The following is an 18970-nucleotide window of genomic DNA, read 5'->3' on the forward strand; positions in this document are numbered from 1 at the left end:
TTGGACAGTATTTGGCAGGGGGAATCGGACAATATTTGGCAGGAGGAATCGGACAGTATTTGGCAGGAGGAATCAGATAATATTTGGCAGGGGGAATTGGACTATTGGCAGGAGGAATCTAACAATATTAGGCAGGGGGGATCGGACAGTGTTTGGCTGGAAAAATCGGACAGTATTTGGCAGGGGGAATCGGACACTGTTAAGCAGGAAAAATCGGACAGTATTTGGTAGGAAAAAAAGCTGACAGTATTTGGCAGGGGGAATTGGACAATATTTGGCAGGGGGAATCGGGCAGTATTTGGCAGGGGGAATCGGACAATATTTGGCTGGGAAAATTGGACAGTATTTTGCAGGGTGAATCAGCCACTGTTTAGCAGGAAAAATCGGACAGTATTTTTCAGGAAAAATCGCACAATATTTGGCAGGAAAGTTGGACAATATTTGGCAGGGGGGATCGGACAGTATTTGGCTGGAAAACGTGGACAGTATTTTGCAGGGGGAATCGGACACTGTTTAGCAGGAAAAATCGGACAGTATTTGGCAGGAAAAATTGGACAGTATTTGGCAGGAGGAATTGGACAATATTTGGCAGGGGGAATCGGACAATATTTGGCTGGAGGAATCGGACAGTATTTGGCAGGAGGAATCGGATAATATTTGGCAGGAGGAATTGGACAGTATTTGGCAGGGAGTATCAGACAATATTAGGCAGGGGGAATTGGACAATATTTGGCAGGGGGAATTGGACAATATTTGGCAGGGGGAATTGGACAATATTTGGCAGGGGGAATCGGACAGTATTTGGCAGGAGGAATCGGACAGTATTTTGCAGGGGGAATCGGACAGTATTTGGCAGGAGAAACCGTAAAATATAACGTTGGTTATAATGCTAAACAGCACAGTACTACTACTACTACACACACACACACACTACACACAGCGTTAGGCCTACGTACGGACATACTGCACGTGTTTCAAACGGGTGAACCGACACGAAAAAAACACAAACATTTTGCACAAATATAATGACTAATGTTTAAACTATCAGGGAAACTTAGTCAAATAGTTATCACAGATAAAAGGGAGACGTTAAAACAGATTGTAAAAAGCAAATTCAGGTGAAAAGAGATCTTATCCATACGACGTCTTGACAACTTGACAAGGTACGCAATAGGATGCACGCTAAGCGCGGACACTATTTGGCAAGCTTCCGTAAACAATGTGACGTCATAGACGTATGACCAATCAGATCGCATTATGCTAATTAGCGGACACTATTCGGCACCGGACAGTTTTTGGCACGACACCGGCACGTACCAAATCCAACATGTGACCATGCTGGGACTTGTCACACAGTACAGTACGGGCGGCCAGGATGTACATAATTCATAAGTTTGATGACGCTACTGTTCACCGCATAAATTATCATAAGTGGTATCACTCGAGTTGTGATACTGGCGCTACCATTTTAGTGTGTGGTGCGTGCACAGTTAGCTAGCGTATGCAACGGTACCACAGTACCGCGCCTCCCAATAGCACATGGCAGACCAGGTACAGGTACGGTAGCCACAATGGGTAAAATCCAACGTGCGATTTTCGGAGGTTTTAGATTAAGTTGTACAAAACGCAATGCTTTAAAAAACACGATGGTTATCTTGAGGATGGCCAAGAGAGCATAAGTGATACATTTCACTGAGAGTTGTTCGAAGAAAAAGACGATAATGCCCGATTTTTCCCACGTACGTTAGTGGAGTTTGGTTGAATCATGGAGGAATACAAAAATCGTGGACATGATGGTGTCATGAATGGTGCCCTTGTTTTTCAGATTTTTTCCTCAAATTTCTCAAGTAAGAAGTGAACTTCTATGTTGATGAGTTTGTTGTTTTAACCGTTATTTAAGCTTTTTAATTTTATGAAAAAAATGAAGATTCTTCTCATCGCAAAATGTACAGGAGGCGGTGTCCGGAAATTGGGCATGAAGTGTATTGTACATATATGTGTATGTGTATCTGCAGAGCGATCCAGATTTCAGACATGTATTTTTTTCGGCCTTTTTTTCCGATTTTTGTCCCATATGCCAGTTTCATCTCTGCATGTTGCATTCGCGAGATATGGTGCTAAGCCTCAAAATTTCAAAAATATATATAAAATCATACGATGACGTCATAATGATGTCACCTCAGTTTCCACCTATAACACCTCCTGGTCAGTGCTGTAGTCGAGTCCACCTCATCCGGGGTCCTTGGTATCCGAGTCCAAGTCCAAGTCCTTTTATGAATCTCAAGTAGTGTTCTCATCAACACCAATACACTAACATAATTCACAAATATTACACATCATCGTGGTTGACTTGAGGACTAGGACAAAGTTTATTGTTTGACCCCTTTTAATACAAAGCAAAGGTCAAAGATAACCACAAAGGCTCAAAGATAATGTGTAGTATACACTTCTACCAAATTCATACAAGTTTTTGGCCTCAATATTTTTTTTTAAAGTGAACTTCAGGATTTAAAGGGCTTCCCAAGTGTAAAAAACTTAAAATATTAAAAATAAAATCCCAAATTCAGATCCTCATTTTAAAAAATGATGCTGGAAAATTGTTGCTGCTTGTGCTCAGAATGCCGCGTCAGGTCACAAGTATGAAAATTATGTTTCTGGCTTAATAAAGATTTAAACTAAAACATGCTTATTACATCTTAGAATCATAAGCATTTCCAGCATGCGGGAAGATAAGCTGGCACGATGGGGATGCATTATAATACCCCCATGACTGAAAATGCGCTACACTTGTGCACTTGATGCAGGTACAGCTAGGACTTTCTTGGCAAGTGTATACAGAGATGGGTACTTTGTTGAATTTACTGCCCAAAATTGGAGTACGCCATCAGAGTTGTCCACCTCACTCTCCAAGTAGAGTTTTAATGTATCTTCTTGCCCGTTTTGTGGCACGAATACTCCTTGTGATCGGTAAATCCATACTTGATCACTCGGGAAAGCACCGACATGATCTGTGGTATGGAGTGGTACATGTAAGTCAAAAGCCTCGGCAGTCGACAAGAAGTTGAACATGTGTTGCCAAACGGTCTGCGGGATGATCAGATAGACTGCTTACATGTGCGTGCCGCGTGCGTGCTGCATGCGCCCAAACCTCGAACTGTAGCTAATTCACACATCATGAATGGGTGCCATGGGTTGGTTGTGTTCGTAAAGCGCTCGCCTCTCACCAAGGTGACCACGGTTCGAATCCTGGCCGCAGATCGCATGTGAGTAGAGTTGTGCGTTGGTTCTCTCCTGTGCCACGTGGGTTTTTCTCCGGTTTTTCTCCCTCCGGAAAAATCAAACACTTTCGATCTCGGGCTGTGCTCCGTGGTCAAATATGGGTCGATGTGGCCGGCAGCCATAGGTGCCTTTACGTGCCAGCGGCCCGACCAGCTGCGAGTAGGGATGATTAGCCTCCCAAATTATTATTATTATTATTATCATTTTGCAAAAGATTTTCATTTAAATTCTATCGCACGCAATATTTTAGCAGATAAATTTATGAGAATGTTTCCAGGGTGTACAAATTGAAAAAGTGCTGTACAATATAGAAATTTAACATTAATCATGTCATGCAAGCCACCAGGCCAGTGAACGTGCCAGTTAAGCACAGTCTCATTAGTCTGGTTCCATGGATGAATCAGACTCTTCTCTACTATTCAATCAAGTGTCGTTAGCAAGTCTTTGTCAGGAAACCGAACGGACACTCACGGACGTAGGTACACTGTACGTCCATGCCTACACTGGGTATACGTGCCTATTTATGGGCCTTTCTAAAGTTCACTTTAAGGCTCCCGAAGTTTTTCACGTTTATTTGGCGGACAGGAAAGTAAAGGGCCTAGTAAAGTTTCCAACGCTTCAATCCGGCTCATAAGAAAAACACAAGCTCACACAATGTTCAATTCAAGGCCCTCGGATCAGTTCTATTTCCTTCAATAATGCCTTGCCTACTGTGTTCTTACAGTTTATGTGAAGCTCCTGTTATCCTCCATAGCTCCAAAACACACACAAATATCCATAAGTCGAGAATAAGCTTGTCAAAAGTATCTAAAAGGTGATACAAAACTGTTACAAAGGTTGAAAAAACTTATGTCCTCCACGCTCTTATCGATCGCTATCCCATAATGATATCTACAAACTTTTTCTGTCAACAGAGGGCGCTATAACTGTTTCATGCGGTGAATTTGGCACTAACACCGGGCACAGTATCCGTATCACACAATATGGACCTAGCTATGTACCTAGGTGAGGCGGCGCATTTGGAGTTACTTCCGACACGTTATCTTGAAAACTGAAAACTTTGTCTTTGTAAAATAAAATTGGGGTAAAGTTATATGTAAAAATAGATGTGTTTTTTCCGGACTCGGGCCGAGTCCTCAAGATAGTCGGGTCCTCATTGTTCGAGTCAGAGTCTGAGTCCCCACTACAGTCCTTCTGGTTTGAAAATCACAGGGGTGTGGAAAAAGGCACACCTGGATTTTGTTTAGGCGTGTGATTTTTCTAGGCGTGTGATTTTCTAGGCGAGTGATTTTTCTAGGTGTGTGATTCTATGGTCCAAGCTGGGATATTATTTCATAATATTCATCTTGGTTTACAATTAAGCCATTTTCTCTTCACTGACGTACTTTATTTTTCACAAATTATGAAGTATAATTAAGCTATAAATGTATGCCAAGGTGTGCAGTACTGAGGGATTCAGGCGTGCGATTATTCGCACTTCTCGGGAAGCTTTTAGGTGTGTGATGGCGTGGGGGTGTGATCGCATGCCTCAAAACAGAAGGACTGCACTATCCAAGTCTGAGTCCGAGTCCTTGAAAATCGGGACGCCAGTCCGGACGTGAGTCCTCCAGCACTGCTCCAGGTCTACCTACATATTGAGTTTCAATCCAACCCAATTTACAGTTCTCTAGATATAGGACTTTAAAATATGCACTTTTAAGATGAGTCACGTGACCCATGATGACGTCATCATGACGTCACTCTTAGGGACACAAGTTTGTTGTAGGGACTTGCATTGTAGGTCAAGAAATTTCTTTTATTTTGCAATTTTTTTTTCATGCTGAATAAGTTAACATGCGTATTTTGGGCACAAATTATTGCTTTTTCGCTTAAAAGCAGAAAAGCATTGCTTTTGTTCTGATTTTTTTTTTCTTTTTTTCTTATTTTGTTGCTTTTCCACAAAGTTGCGGAAAAGCTTTTTTTTGTTTTGATTTTTTTCTTTCTTCTTCGTGTTCCACACACAAAATCCCATAGACTTTGTGCACGATTTTTCTGTCCGGCACTTTTGCCATTTATCTTTGTCACCCATCATTCAAAGTTACCTCAGGCATAGTTCACCGCCCCCTTTTTTTTAAATGGCATGTAGGCAAAATAAGAAGAACTCTGACTGACAACTACACCGCAAAGTGTCAAAACATTTTTTTTAACTTAAGAATATAAGGTTAAAACAGGAACACAAATATGAAGCATTAAAAAAAAAATTGCTGTTAGTTTTGGCTAACCTATACTACCAGTAATAACGTGTAACAACAATTTACTTAGGCTTGTTATGGTAAATATTATATATCAGTTTTGAGAAATACTGATTTTGGAATGAAAATGGGCAATTCCCCGGTTTCGATGGACATGGCTAAGAAAAAAAAAGTTTTCTTTTTTAACAGAGTTTCACATTTTTATTACAGATTATACATTCAAGTATGAGAAATTAACAAAGAAAACTCAATTTTATCAAAAAAAAATTGAGAAATCGTGTCGTAAAGTGAAAAATATTTTTGTACTACAAAGAACTAACAAAAGTTTAAACCTTGATCATGCAATAAGAGATATTTTGATCATAACCTTATGTCTAGCATGTATGATAGTCTTAATCTCTGAAACATATGTCAATTCACAGCCGTCATCCCTTTTTAGATGTCAAAAGTAGCATTCCATACCTGTTTTTGTCAATGTAACGTGAGTAACCGAAAAGTTATACAAGTTTTTTTCTCACCAACATTTCTAATGAATTAACTTTTGGTATTCAGGATTATCATTCTTTGCATGACCATAGATATAAATATAAGTGTTTTGTTGACACTAATACACACATTTTAAGAATAAAAGGCAACTAAATTTGGTAACGTGAGTAACTTTTGTAACGTGAGTAACCAAGTTTTTTTATCCCAAGTCACCCAAACTATACCCAAACTGACTTTTGCTTGATAACGTTGATTTGATTGATAACTGTTTATCTTAAACCAAAGAACCTCAAGCATTAAAGATACTTTTTAGCATATTTTATCCTGTTTATGGTGCAAAATGGTCTTTGAGACAGCATATTTTTTTTTAAATTGAATCCAAGTAAAGTATTTGATCAAGTTTTCATGTTGTTGAATGGAATAAGGAAGACATCTGTACGTCCCTAGTCCCTACATTGAAATTAAAATGTTTATTTGGAACAAAAGTTAAATAACATTACAATTTACATGTAGGCACTTCACACTAAGCTATCCGGTACAGTGGTATACCCTGGAACCCACTCTTCACATCATGATTTCTGATAGTGTGGCCTTCCCATGGACCCTATATTCTGTGCTATCGTGGCATACATTAAATTTTAGCGGACTCTCAGAACATGAGAGGTTTGTTCTGATGGCTCAGCATTAGTTTAAAAAACCTAAATTACTGCTGGACTTAAGAGGAAACAACAAATTCCTGATAGGGGATCAGTATGCACTGTAATAGTATCAGAATAATGTCAGATGAAAACCTCTATCTGGGAGTACTTGCCATTGAAAATCCAAAATGCAAATTGAAGTCAGACTTTTTAGTAGTTCTGATGCCTATTGGGTAGAAACATACTAACTATGATAACTTAGTCAAAAAAACATCATGCCATAAGATTATCAGATGGGTTGGACAAAATGTAACGTGAGTAACCGTAACATGAGTAACCATGTTTTTTTGTAGATTGCCAAAAAATGGAAGATTCAGGAGAATTTGTTTTACTCTTATTAGGCCAAAAAAAATAATACTTCAGCTTCCGGTTACCCGACCGACCCTATTTTTAAGCTGCGACCCTAAAAATTTTATCGGCAATTCCAAAAACAAAACAAAAAGATTAAATAAATAAAAATAAAAGCTTATTGTCTTTTCTGTCTTCACAACATACCTCTCAACAACCTATTTGCGTCAAAAAATGCTTGTATTTATTTGTTTTCTTACTTACACTCGCTATTTTTTTTCAAAAGAAATCAAATTTGCTTCGCGATCTGTCATCATACCTCGCAATTCGATGTCACGGTGACTATAATCACGTGCGTAAACCTTGCTCAATGCAGTGATGACTGGTTCCCGCTGCGCCGCGCAGGGGCCAGTTTAGAAGACATGATGAAAATGCGGTAACCAGTCTGTCATGGCTGGGCGATCGCTAGCGCTAGCATGGCTATATATGCATTAGGCACGTGCACTGTCAGTGTCAACTGGTCGGATTCGACATCGTAAAAATGCCAAGAAAACACCTTTTTGCAAGTTAATTCACAGAATTGATCTATCTTGTCTGTGTATGTATTTTCCGTGTTCAAGAGTTCATTTTGAGATCGCACTACTCGTATTTGGAGTGATACATGCAGCATGTTTCCCAACATTTTCGACCGTAAAACGAGGTTGTCGGCCGCGGGCCACACATGCACAGTGCATCACACACACTTTGGAGTTTTGGCCAGCTTCCCGTCTTGACTAGCGTTGTGCATATGATGCGAACGACCTGAATTTTCCATTATTTTTAAAGAATTATCGAACGTAAATATATTGACAATAATTAAGGTAGCTTTTTTTTTCACTTTTCGTGGCCATTTTGTGTATAGCTTTCGTAGTGCAATGGAAATAGTTCAGGCTAAAACTTCGCATATAATTGAATACCCCATTCAATCTGCATGAAAAAAATTGGCCAAAAAAAAATAATTTCCGACCGACCGTATTTTTGAAAGGCATGTAATCGGAAGCAGAACCATTTTTGTTTCGGCCTTATTTGTGCCCCATGGCATGGTCTTTTATCCGTTTAAAAGAAATTTCCACAGGTTGCGTTTATGAGGACACTTTTTGATCAAAGCATGTTGGCTATTTATGCATATCCGAAAATGTAACGTGTGTAACCACGTTTGTGCGTCTTGTTTATCATACATAACACATTTTTCTGGATGTCAACTTTGGTACTTAGGTAGGTCTAGGTCTACTCTATCTACCATGGGGATAACAGTTATTAAACCTTTTCAGTAAGGTAATTACAGCCCAAGGAAACTCAAAAGTACATCAAAATGTAACGTGAGTAAACTGTGGAATTGCCCAAATACAGATTTTTGGCTTCAGGAATAGAGATTTTGGTATTTGAAGGTTGGCAGCTCTGATGTATAAACCATTCCCACTAAAACTGGACATATGTGCTGAATATTGCAAGTTGATTTCTAAAATATTGTGCTGCTATATTTCGTTAATCTTACCGATAAGAGCCACTACTAATGCATGTTTCCATGCAGAATGTAATACATTTGGTAAATAATGAACAATACATGTAGGTCTCTCTCAAATGACGTCACTTCCAAACAATACGTTGGTTTCTTCAGCTTTTAACCGTTTCATTCTACTAAGAAAATGGTGTCCAGCCTCCTCACCATTTAGCATTGTTGGTCTCTCAGCATTCTTCTTTTCATTCTTGTACATGTATATACTTGTCAAGGACATCTACATTGGTAATCATGACATGCACTCATAGCCAAGAGCGTCGCTAGACCACTTTGAATCGGGAGGTGTTGCAACAAATTTGCTGAGAGACCAGCAACGCTAAATGGTAGGGAGGCTGGACACCATTTTTCTTAGTAAAATGAAACAGTTAAAAGCTGAAGAAATCAACTGGAAAAAAAACACTTCGTTCATCTGAAAAATTGAAAAGGTTTTGTAGACCTGAACTGCTAAAGTTAAGTACTTAGTTTTCTTTTATTTGGCCTACAGGGTAGTCCAAGTCCTATACAGGTGAAAATAGGAGATACCTGGCAACAACATTTAGAGGAAAAGAAACGCCAAAAGAAGCAAGAACCAAGAAGAAAAAATAAGTCAGACAGTGAAAACAAGGAGGGATTAGTTCCAGTCATAAGCCATAATGCATCTCCAGACCACTCTGCAAATGTGTTGAGTAATTATATTGTACTGGCTGGCTCAGAACAAATACCAGTGAGCTGTTCACCAACCAAGAATGAGCAAGATGAACATCTACAAAAAGCAATGCAACAGTTCACTATTCATTCACAATCTGCCCCATCCAAGGATTGTGACTTGTCATCTGCCAATATGTCCTCCAAGAATGCAGCTTTTGTTCAAAGTTACCCACCGTCTTGTGAGAAACCAGACTGCTCTCAGCAACATTTACACCATTGGCAAGATCATACACAGCACGAGGCTCAACAAATACTACCCAAAGAAGAACAGCTGCAAAGAATCAACCATGTAAGCATATCAATCTTTCTTTGAGAATTAAGTTTTGTTCTATGTGACCTGCCATGTCACAAGGAATAACCCCCACCTTTGACTTTTTAAGTATATATACACCATGTTTAACAGCAACTCATTGGCTTTCCAATGATACCAAGATTATTTTCAATTTCTTCGTCTCGGTCCATTAACAGCGGTCACCCCCACACCCGGTCATTATCACGCAGTGAAGTCCGGCTCCTCACACTTTTATTCCCTTATTAATATGCTGTGGGAAAAATCCTCATAAAATAATATCTAAATAACCTACATTAACTACAGTTGTAAGTCAAAACATTCGAATGATACAATTATGAAAGTTTCGACCAGTGTTCAGAAGCCTTATACATGTATATTGACTTTTACAAAATAATCAGACTGCGTAACACATACCCAAAACCCAATAATTGGTATATACAAGCAGATACTAAGTATATACATAGCCTTACCAAATCAAAGATATCTCTGGTTTGCATCGTTGGATTTTCTTGGGTTTTTTTCACCAATTATAAACAAGACCATAGGCTTGAAAATGCCATAGAATTTGATTAGCTAGTCTGACCAACTTTTGAGAATTTCTTCATGCACAATGTTTATTGGGACACGCTGTAGAGCAATCTACTTATGCATATTTCCCATACCGGCAGGTATTTACACTGAGAGTTTGCTCAATAGCGCCCTCTGGTGTCCTACCCATAATGCCCCGCACTCTTTTTCTTTTCTCTTAGCGGCAAGTCGGGAAGAATGTGCTTATAAAACGCTTGTATTATTCATCGTTTTTCTGCTCCCCTTTATTGCTTAAAGGAAATATACAACATTTGCAAACATCGAAAAATAAAACTACCAAGTTTTTACGAAATACCTTACTAGGATGTTGGTAAATGACAGTCTCAAGCCTCTTGTAAAATTATGGCACCTGGTGTGAAGTCATTTTCAAGAAAATGGTGTTTTTGTAAACATTTCCAACGGTGGTCGGCCGACCAGCGTTGGAAAACCTAACTATTTTTCAACTACTGCTCCAAATTTACCATTTTTTCAGTCCAAATTTTGTTTGCTATTGGTTACATGTTCATGAACGGGTGCAGGCCAGCTAGACTGGTTCCCTTGCCTTACAATTTTCCATCATCTATAAATTGATCCATTTTATCTTTTGTGGAGTCAGGGAACCAGACTACTTGAACATTTTTTTTTGTTTTTTTGTTTTTCCAACCTTTTAGAACACAGAAGTTCAAAAATGTCAGTGTAACAATATTTGATCTATTATACTAACCTCTTAAATAGTTCATTTCTGAAAATTACAGCAAAAGCCAATGATGTATATTCCCTTTAAAGAGAACATTTGATTAAAAGAGTTATTAGTAGAGTTATAGATTCGTCTTATTGCAAGATTATTTCTCAGAAAGTAAGGTCTAAGTGTCCAGAGAAAAAGAAACGGTCTACATTTAAACACGCCTCCCTGCAAAAATGTCTGGATCCACCCCTGCTAGCCCCCCTAAAATATAGGCTCTAGAACCAGGCCTGCGCTCACCCAACTCATGGGGCTTGAGGCACTGTCTGCCGGGTATGACATGATCCCTACAGAACCTCTACTGTTCAGTGGTGGTTTTGAATATTGTGTCCCCCAGCACAGCTCGGCGGGCACTGTTGGTGGCCCGTCTGGAGTGGCGAGCCATGCACCATAACCCTCATTCATTGTCAAGGTTGGGTGGCTCAAGAACAAAGGGACATACCGCACATGATTAGCCGTGTTCTGGTATGCACTGAGCTTGTACCAAGCTATGTCTATTGCCTCGGAGGGAGTTGCTCAGCCACTGACCCATGGCCCTGTGCAGCTTGACCCTCCAGGCATGCCAGACCGGCTCTCGCTCGCCAGAGTCAACTTGGCCCTCGCATTCTGGTCGTTCATCTGATGATATTGACGGGTTGAACCAGATGCAGCGACTGTCCATTGCAGAAACAGAACTTTTTTGGTGCTTACAACAACAGGGTGTTCCTGAGGCCTCCTTTAGATCAGGCAGGTATGGATCGCATTTGCAAGACTATATCTACTGACAAATGCCAACTATTCTCCTAGCGAGAACGTGATTATTATCGTTTCCCTTGGTTGATTTTGTTTTTTCGACGTGCCTTCCTTTACTCTCCGATGCAGCTAAGACAAGCTGGTGGCCCTTCGCAAATAAGACTCGCGGCAAGCTTCACTCGCGTCACTTTCTGGCGGGGGCCACCCTCCATCCACTCCCAGTAGTAGGTCAGCGGGGCCCGGAGCACTGCTCAAGTCTCATGAACGTACTCCAATGTGTTTCCCCATGGTATGTCACGTTTTTGGCAGTCCACCCTCCGGGCAAGGACAATGTCGACAGAGTGGACACTGCTGAATGATCGACCACATATCGATCTGTCTGCTTCACGGATCAATTACTGGTCTGCTGCACGAGGGTCCCATTCCCTGCGCGTGGCAGGCAGATACAATGTCAATATGATGGGAATGTCAATATGCTGGGTGCTGTCGCGCAATCCCTCTGCACGAAAGGCCTTTCTCAATGGGCTGCAGCTATTGCAGCCTGCAGTTGGAGTGTATCGACCAATTTTTACGTATGGTAATAAACCTACTTCCCCCAGTACTCCTGTAGAGGAGGTTGTAGTTGGCTGTTTCGGCAACCGGCCGAAACAGCCTTTGTTTTCGTTAAAGTTTTTATTTTTTAATTTTTTAGCTGTTCCCAATTTCAATTAGGAACAGCTTTTGTTTTCGTTACAGTTTTTTTTTTTTCATTTTTTTGTGGCTTTTTCGCAACTTTTGCGAAAAATATTTTTTTTCTTTCTTCCTCTTCTTCTTCCACTTCTTTTTTGCACAAAACTCCATAGACTTTGTACACGTTTTTTCTACACGCCACTTTTGGCCTTAAAACAATTCCGATTTCCTTCAAACCTGGCACATACTTAAAACATCATCTGCAGATGTATGCCGAATCATTACGTCATGCTGACGTCATCACGCGATTTATTTATTTGAATATTTAATTTTTCCCATAGACTTTGTACACAGATATTGACAAAAAATTGTCGATTTTCAAAGGGCATTTTCGACTCGTTGCCAGTAATTCATTTACACAACTCTTTGTCCATGCAAAGACCCTAATTCAAACAACATTGTGTAATGATGACATCATGATGACGTCATCCGGTGTTTATTTATAGGCAATTAAATTGTGACACTTTTAATATTTAAAAATGCATAAGAAATCAACCGTACGCGTCCGCAGCATTCTGTTGCCGGCAAGTGGTAGAGTAGGTTGAGGTCTTTATTTCATTCAGTGTGCGTGCAATCACGTGACCCTTTCTTCCGGTCGAAAAAGGCCAAAACCGGAAGTGGCTTATTATTTTAAAATGGTAATAGATATGAACTTGCTTTTAACGGTGTTAGTCGCTTGGCTGATAGTATTCAAATCATCTACCGATATTCAAATCATCTACCGATGACGTCATGCAATCTTCGAGCGCCCTCTTGCGACCGGTTGAACATTTTCAAAAATGTATTTTGAATAGATGTCTGTGGCGAAGTTTGTCGGAATCGCCTAAATATTGGTGTATATGATGACCTTGACCCACTTAAGACGTGTGCGAAGTTTTAGGTGTATGACGTCATCAGACCGGAAGCTCCGTTGAAAAGACCTTTCCTTTTTCAAAAATTGCTAACAAATCAATCCGTACAGATATAATCTTGAATTGCCCATTAAATGATAGCGTAAACATTTGCCTCAACAGTGCCAAGTTCCCAGCTTGTCAAATTGTTCACACAGTTGACGCGGCGTTGGCAAAAAATACCCTTGCGCAAGTTGCGGCAGAGAGAGTGAAAAATTCCGACTCATCCAAAGCAAGCATAAACCGCAAGTGTGTGCGTGTATACATGTACATGTACATTGACCAGATTCGGCATCGCATGCTTCCCATACACCACACACGCACGTGGTCGTGAGGGCGCGGACCGATCAAGCGCCACATTGTCAACTCATGAATATTAATTTCCCTTGTTGAACAACTCACCAATAAGATAGAGGTGCTGCAAAGACGTTTCCATTCTTTCATTGGCAGTTTTTAGTACCCCAAATAGTGGCAGTACGTATATGTTCATACAATAACAAGCACTTCGCGTTCTTCATGGGGCCGGCCCTATGCTCGCTACACTCACGTGGTTCCAGAATCTTCTCCAAGCAGCAGACGAAAGTGAAAAAGCCCTGTGTTCTGTTTCGACAGACATACAGTTCTAGTTTCTTGTTCTTTTTCCTTTTCCACTTTTCCCCATAGGTTTTGTACACGTTTTTATTCTACAAGCCACTTTGGGAATTATTTTAAATACGATCAACTTTAAACTCAGCATAGTCATTAACCATCATCTGAAGATGTATGCCTAAACTTTTCGTCATCGTGAGGGGTCACGTGACATCTATTTATAAATTCAATTTTTACAGCCTTATAACTATAGAACTATTTGACCGATTGATCTCAAATTTGGTAGGTATACAGACAGGGAAGTGTTATAGATGAAAATTGATATGTCAAGGTCACGTGACCTTCACTTCCGGTTTTACCAGAAGTGGTAATTTTAGACCCCTATATCATTTCTCATGAATTATTAATCTGATTGGGTTGAAACTTCACATTAATACAAAGCTATATTGACAGACAATTATATTGCATTATGATTACTGTGCACTTAATTATTGTCATGTTATGACGTCATGAATATTGAATGAGGCAATCTTTACAGTCTTATAACTATAGTATACAAATATTGAGTGGCTCAGCGTGGAATGGGAGGAATATTATCGCAAGGTAAAATCTGGACTTTTCCATTTCACGAGGCGAAGCCGAGTGAAATGGAAAAGTCCAGATATTACCGAGCAATAATATTCCTCCCATTTCACAATTTAAAGCCACTCAATATTTGTTTTATATAACTGACATATAGATCATTGTCATTTGATATATTTGAACTTTTATTTCAATACAAACCTGGAGGAAAATGTATTTGCCTCTTCCAAACCACCCTTCACGAAAATGTTTGAACCCAACGCTGTAGCTCTGGCTGTTTGGAACAAAACGCGCTACGCGCAACGCTGAACGCGCACACCAGCATGCATTTGCACACAAATACCGCGTCATGATCCTAACTGTTGAATAGTATTTCCCATTCCCCATGGGCGGATAGTACTTTTTGAGCCGTGGCATGAATGGGAGCAATAACGAATGCCACGTGATGTGAGTTCCACCAATCAAATGACTAGGATCTGTATGTCAGTTATATAAAACTATTTGACCGATTGATCTCAAACCTGGCAGGTATATAGACAGGGAAGTGTTATAGATGACAATTGGTAAGTCAAGGTCACATGACCCTTACTTCCGGTGTTACCGGAAGTGTTAATGTTAGACCCCAATAAGCATATCTAATGATTTATTGATTTGATTGGGTTGACACCATATAATAGCATTAAGCAACATTAAAGGATAAATATGTTGCATTATTATTAATAGGCGGTTTAATGTTTTCATGTTATGACATCATGAATATTTAATGAGGCAATCTATAGTCCTTTAACTTAAAAACTATTTGCCCGATTGATCTCAAACTTAGTAAATATATAGACAGGGAAGTGTTATGAATCAAAATGTGTATGTCAAGGTCATGTTACCCTAACTTCCAGTTTTACCGGAAGTGCAATTACCGTATGTAAGATTGTTAGAGATTTTTGAAAAATATCATTACATTATTTTTTACTGTCCAATGGACAATCAAAAACAAGTTGGGAGCAGCTCTGTGAGTGTTCAGTTACAACCACATCTAGTTGGCTGTTTCGGCAACCGGCCGAAACAGCCTTTGTTTTCGTTAAAGTTTTTTTTTCCCCCCCCCCCCTTCTTTTTCAGCCATTCCTCATAGCATTTGTACACGTTTTAACAGTGGAAGGCACTTTAGGCAAACTAATCAATCCGATTGACTTGGCACCCACTTAGACCAGCATCAGGAGTCACGTGACGTCACCTTATATGCGATTTTTCTGTTGTGACCATTTTCTAGCAGAATTCGGCTAGATCTGACAGATTGGGCTATATCTCCAGAACTACAGGTCGGATTGGGTGGAAAGTTGGTATGTACCTAGACCGGGATGTCTTATAGATGAAAATTAACTTGACGTCATGATGACGTCATCACGTGACATATGACGTGATATAAAACAAAACATATTTTGAAGGCCTTTATCTCCAGAACTGCAAGTCCGATTGGGTTGAAAGTTGGTATGTACCTAAACTGGGAAGTGTTATAGATGAAAAATGAAGTGACGTCTCGATGACGTCATCACGTGACATGTGATGTCATATTAAACGTGCATATTTTGAAGGCCGATATCTATAGAACTGCAGGTCCGATTGGGTTGAAACTTGGTATGTACCTAAGCCGGGATGTGTTATAGATGAAAATCGAAATGACGTCATGATGACTTCATCATGTGACATGTGACTTCATAATTCAAAGCCCTATGAGAATGTAATCACATATTATATGCCACCATTTATTATAAATAGAACTACACATCTTTCCTTGATGGAACTTATACTTGAAACTTTACATGTCACACGTCACAAAAAATTACCGAAACAGCCCTGTGTTTGTCCACAAACATAAATCTAGTTGGTTTTTTTCTTCTTTTTCAGCCATTCCTCATAGCATTTGTACACATTTTAACAGTGGAAGGCACTTTGGGCAATAAAATCAATCCGATTGACTTTATACTCGACACACACTCAGACCAGCATCTGAAGATGTGCGCCGAACATTGACGTTATTATGACGTCATCACAAGTCTGAAAATTAACTGAACAGATGAAAATTAAGTGAACATCATGATGATGTCATCACGTGACATATGACGTCATATAAAATAAACATATTTTGAAGGCCTATATCTCCAGAACTGCAAGTCCGATTGGGTTGAAACTTGGTATGTACCTAAACCGGGAAGTGTTATAGATGAAAAATGAAGTGACGTCACGATGACGTCATCACGTGACATGTGACGTCACATTGAAAGTGCGGATTTTTAAGACCTATATCTACAGAACTTCAGGTCCGATTTGGTTGAAAGTTGGTCTGTTCCTAGACAGGGATGTGTTATAGATGAAAATTGAAGTGACGTCACAATGACGTCATCATGGGTCACGTGAAGTCACTTTAAAGATGATTAGATTGAATCTTTGAAAATCACTATAAAATCAAACGTGAGCAACCTGAACTTGACGTTTGCTGGAATGGATAGACTAATCCAGGGTCTTCATTTTTTTTATATTATGTGCAAAATCACGTGACCCTTCCTTCCGGTTGAAACCGGAAGTGCCTTGTAATTTAAAATTGGTGAAAGAAGTGAACTTGCTTTCAACGATGTATGCTATGGCTAAGTTGTTATTTACAAACAAAAATATAGTTATAGATAAAATTGATGTGACGTCATCATGACGTCATCACGTGACATGTGACGTCTTAATTCAAAGCCCTATGAGAATGTAATCACATATTATATGCCACCAGTTATAAACAGAACTGCACATCCTTCCTTGATGGAACTTATACTTGAACTTTAAATGTCACACGTCACAAAAAATTACCGAAACAGCCCTGTGTTTGTCCACAAACATAAATCTTGTTTTTTATGGTATAGTTGTTCAAAAGTATCCTTGCTATGGCCACTGTTTAAGGTTGCAGACCAGTAAATCGGTCCGAAATTGCCTACGCAGGCCAAATCACAATTTGCATGCCCTCAAAATCTTCAGTATTTGAGCATGCTGTGGGCTATGAACTTGAGGGTTTGTAAAAAATATGGGTGGAAGCCATGCACAGGACTGTGAGCTTGTAGTTCCGTTCAATTTGGATGAAATTGGGGCCCTTAAAGCGCTCTATTTGCAATGGAGTATAGGCATCGTTTTTCAAAATTGAGATGGGCTTCAGGACTATTTTCAGGGGTGATCATCTTCGGATGGCAATTTCTCTCCTAAAAGTCATCAGTTGACCCCCCAAAAATTGAAAAGAAAATGAAAGATGATGAAATAAGCTTTAATTTGATGTGTGTCTCGAACACCTTGGAGAGTTGTGAGTATTTTTCCCTAATTTCTGAAGTGGGAGCATTTGCCATTGGGGTCTATGGAAGTTTATTTACTGGTCTGCAACCTTAAAATGAACCGCTTTCGGCCATAGAGTGACTATCCGCGAAGGCTCCCCAGGAGGAGCTTCTGTGTCAGAGAGTCAAGGTGCCCACATCGAGATCTACATATTAACCAATGGACAGTTCAACTTTGTTACAAATGTCTATTGAGGCTGCCTTCTTAGCAGTGGCTACGTCTAGACAACGCAGCAAACTGCACTCCCTTACAATAGAGACGGGCCACATCTGGCGGGTTGTCATGACAAATAGCTGCAAATAAGAGAGTTGAAGCGATTTTGCCTGGTTAATGTACCACCTAAGAGCCGTGACTGGGCACCAAAACCTGTTGTCTGGAATGGACGAGAATGATTTGATGTCTGGAACAAAGATGTTCGGAGGCAGGACTGTTCGGAGGTGACATCTTTTCGTGACACAATCGCCCGATGGATAAGTACGGTCATCCATTGGACCGCGGACGTATCAACGGCAGAGGCCATTGGATCAGTTCGCGCACAATATCAGGCAGAACGAGGAGAGCAGTGCTGAGGGCAGCTTGCCAAGCCTCATCATGTTCACGAGACTCTCTCCAACCGGAGACCTCCCTAAAATAGGGGAGCAAGTCTCCTTATTCTGCCTCCTTTATCAAACCTTTCCCCCCATTGTACACATATGTGTGGATGGGGTCTATGAACAAATACTTACATGTAGAGCATCCCTCCCTCCTACCCCACTATTTTCCTTATATAGAACATGGGTGTTCTGACTCTGCCCTCGAGAAAAGGGGAAGAGTGCGGGGCATTATGGATGGGACACCAGAGGGTGCTGTTGTGCAAACTCTTAGCGTAAATACTGCCGGTATAGGAAATACGCATAAGTAGATTGCTCTACATGTAAATATTCGCTCATAGACCCCATCCACACTTCTGTGGAGGGGATTTTGACGGAATCGATGTGACGTTCGCAACTTTGCACTTCGGGACCCGATACCTGTGAGACGTGCACTTTAATTTCATGCTTATAGTTGTAATTTCATGATAATAGTAAATACTATCATCTGTCACCACATATGAACCTGTTCGAAAAATGCGGTGGCAATTTGCACTTCCTGCTAATTATTAGGTGGCTAGGATTCATAAGGAAATCATGTCCTGACATTCAAGACATTGATTATTCAGCTCTGCTCAAGATTTATGACGGCAAGGTCATCGGTATTCCAGAGATCAGTGATGACACCCCTCATT

The 18970-nt window shown here is 40.1% G+C and overlaps 1 protein-coding gene across 1 annotated transcript in view; it reads left to right on the forward strand.

The window, feature by feature from the left end:
- The window catches only part of LOC119728253 (terminal uridylyltransferase 4-like), a 147765-nt gene that overhangs the window by 117888 nt on the left and 10907 nt on the right, over positions 1-18970 (forward strand). The window contains exon 14 of the mRNA XM_038200407.1: positions 9025-9516. Coding sequence (XP_038056335.1) covers positions 9025-9516 — 492 coding nt within the window. The remainder of the gene's footprint in view (positions 1-9024; positions 9517-18970) is intronic.

The sequence above is a fragment of the Patiria miniata genome, unplaced genomic scaffold (genome assembly GCF_015706575.1).
Source record: "Patiria miniata isolate m_02_andy unplaced genomic scaffold, ASM1570657v1 HiC_scaffold_20, whole genome shotgun sequence".
NCBI lineage: Eukaryota > Metazoa > Echinodermata > Asteroidea > Valvatida > Asterinidae > Patiria > Patiria miniata.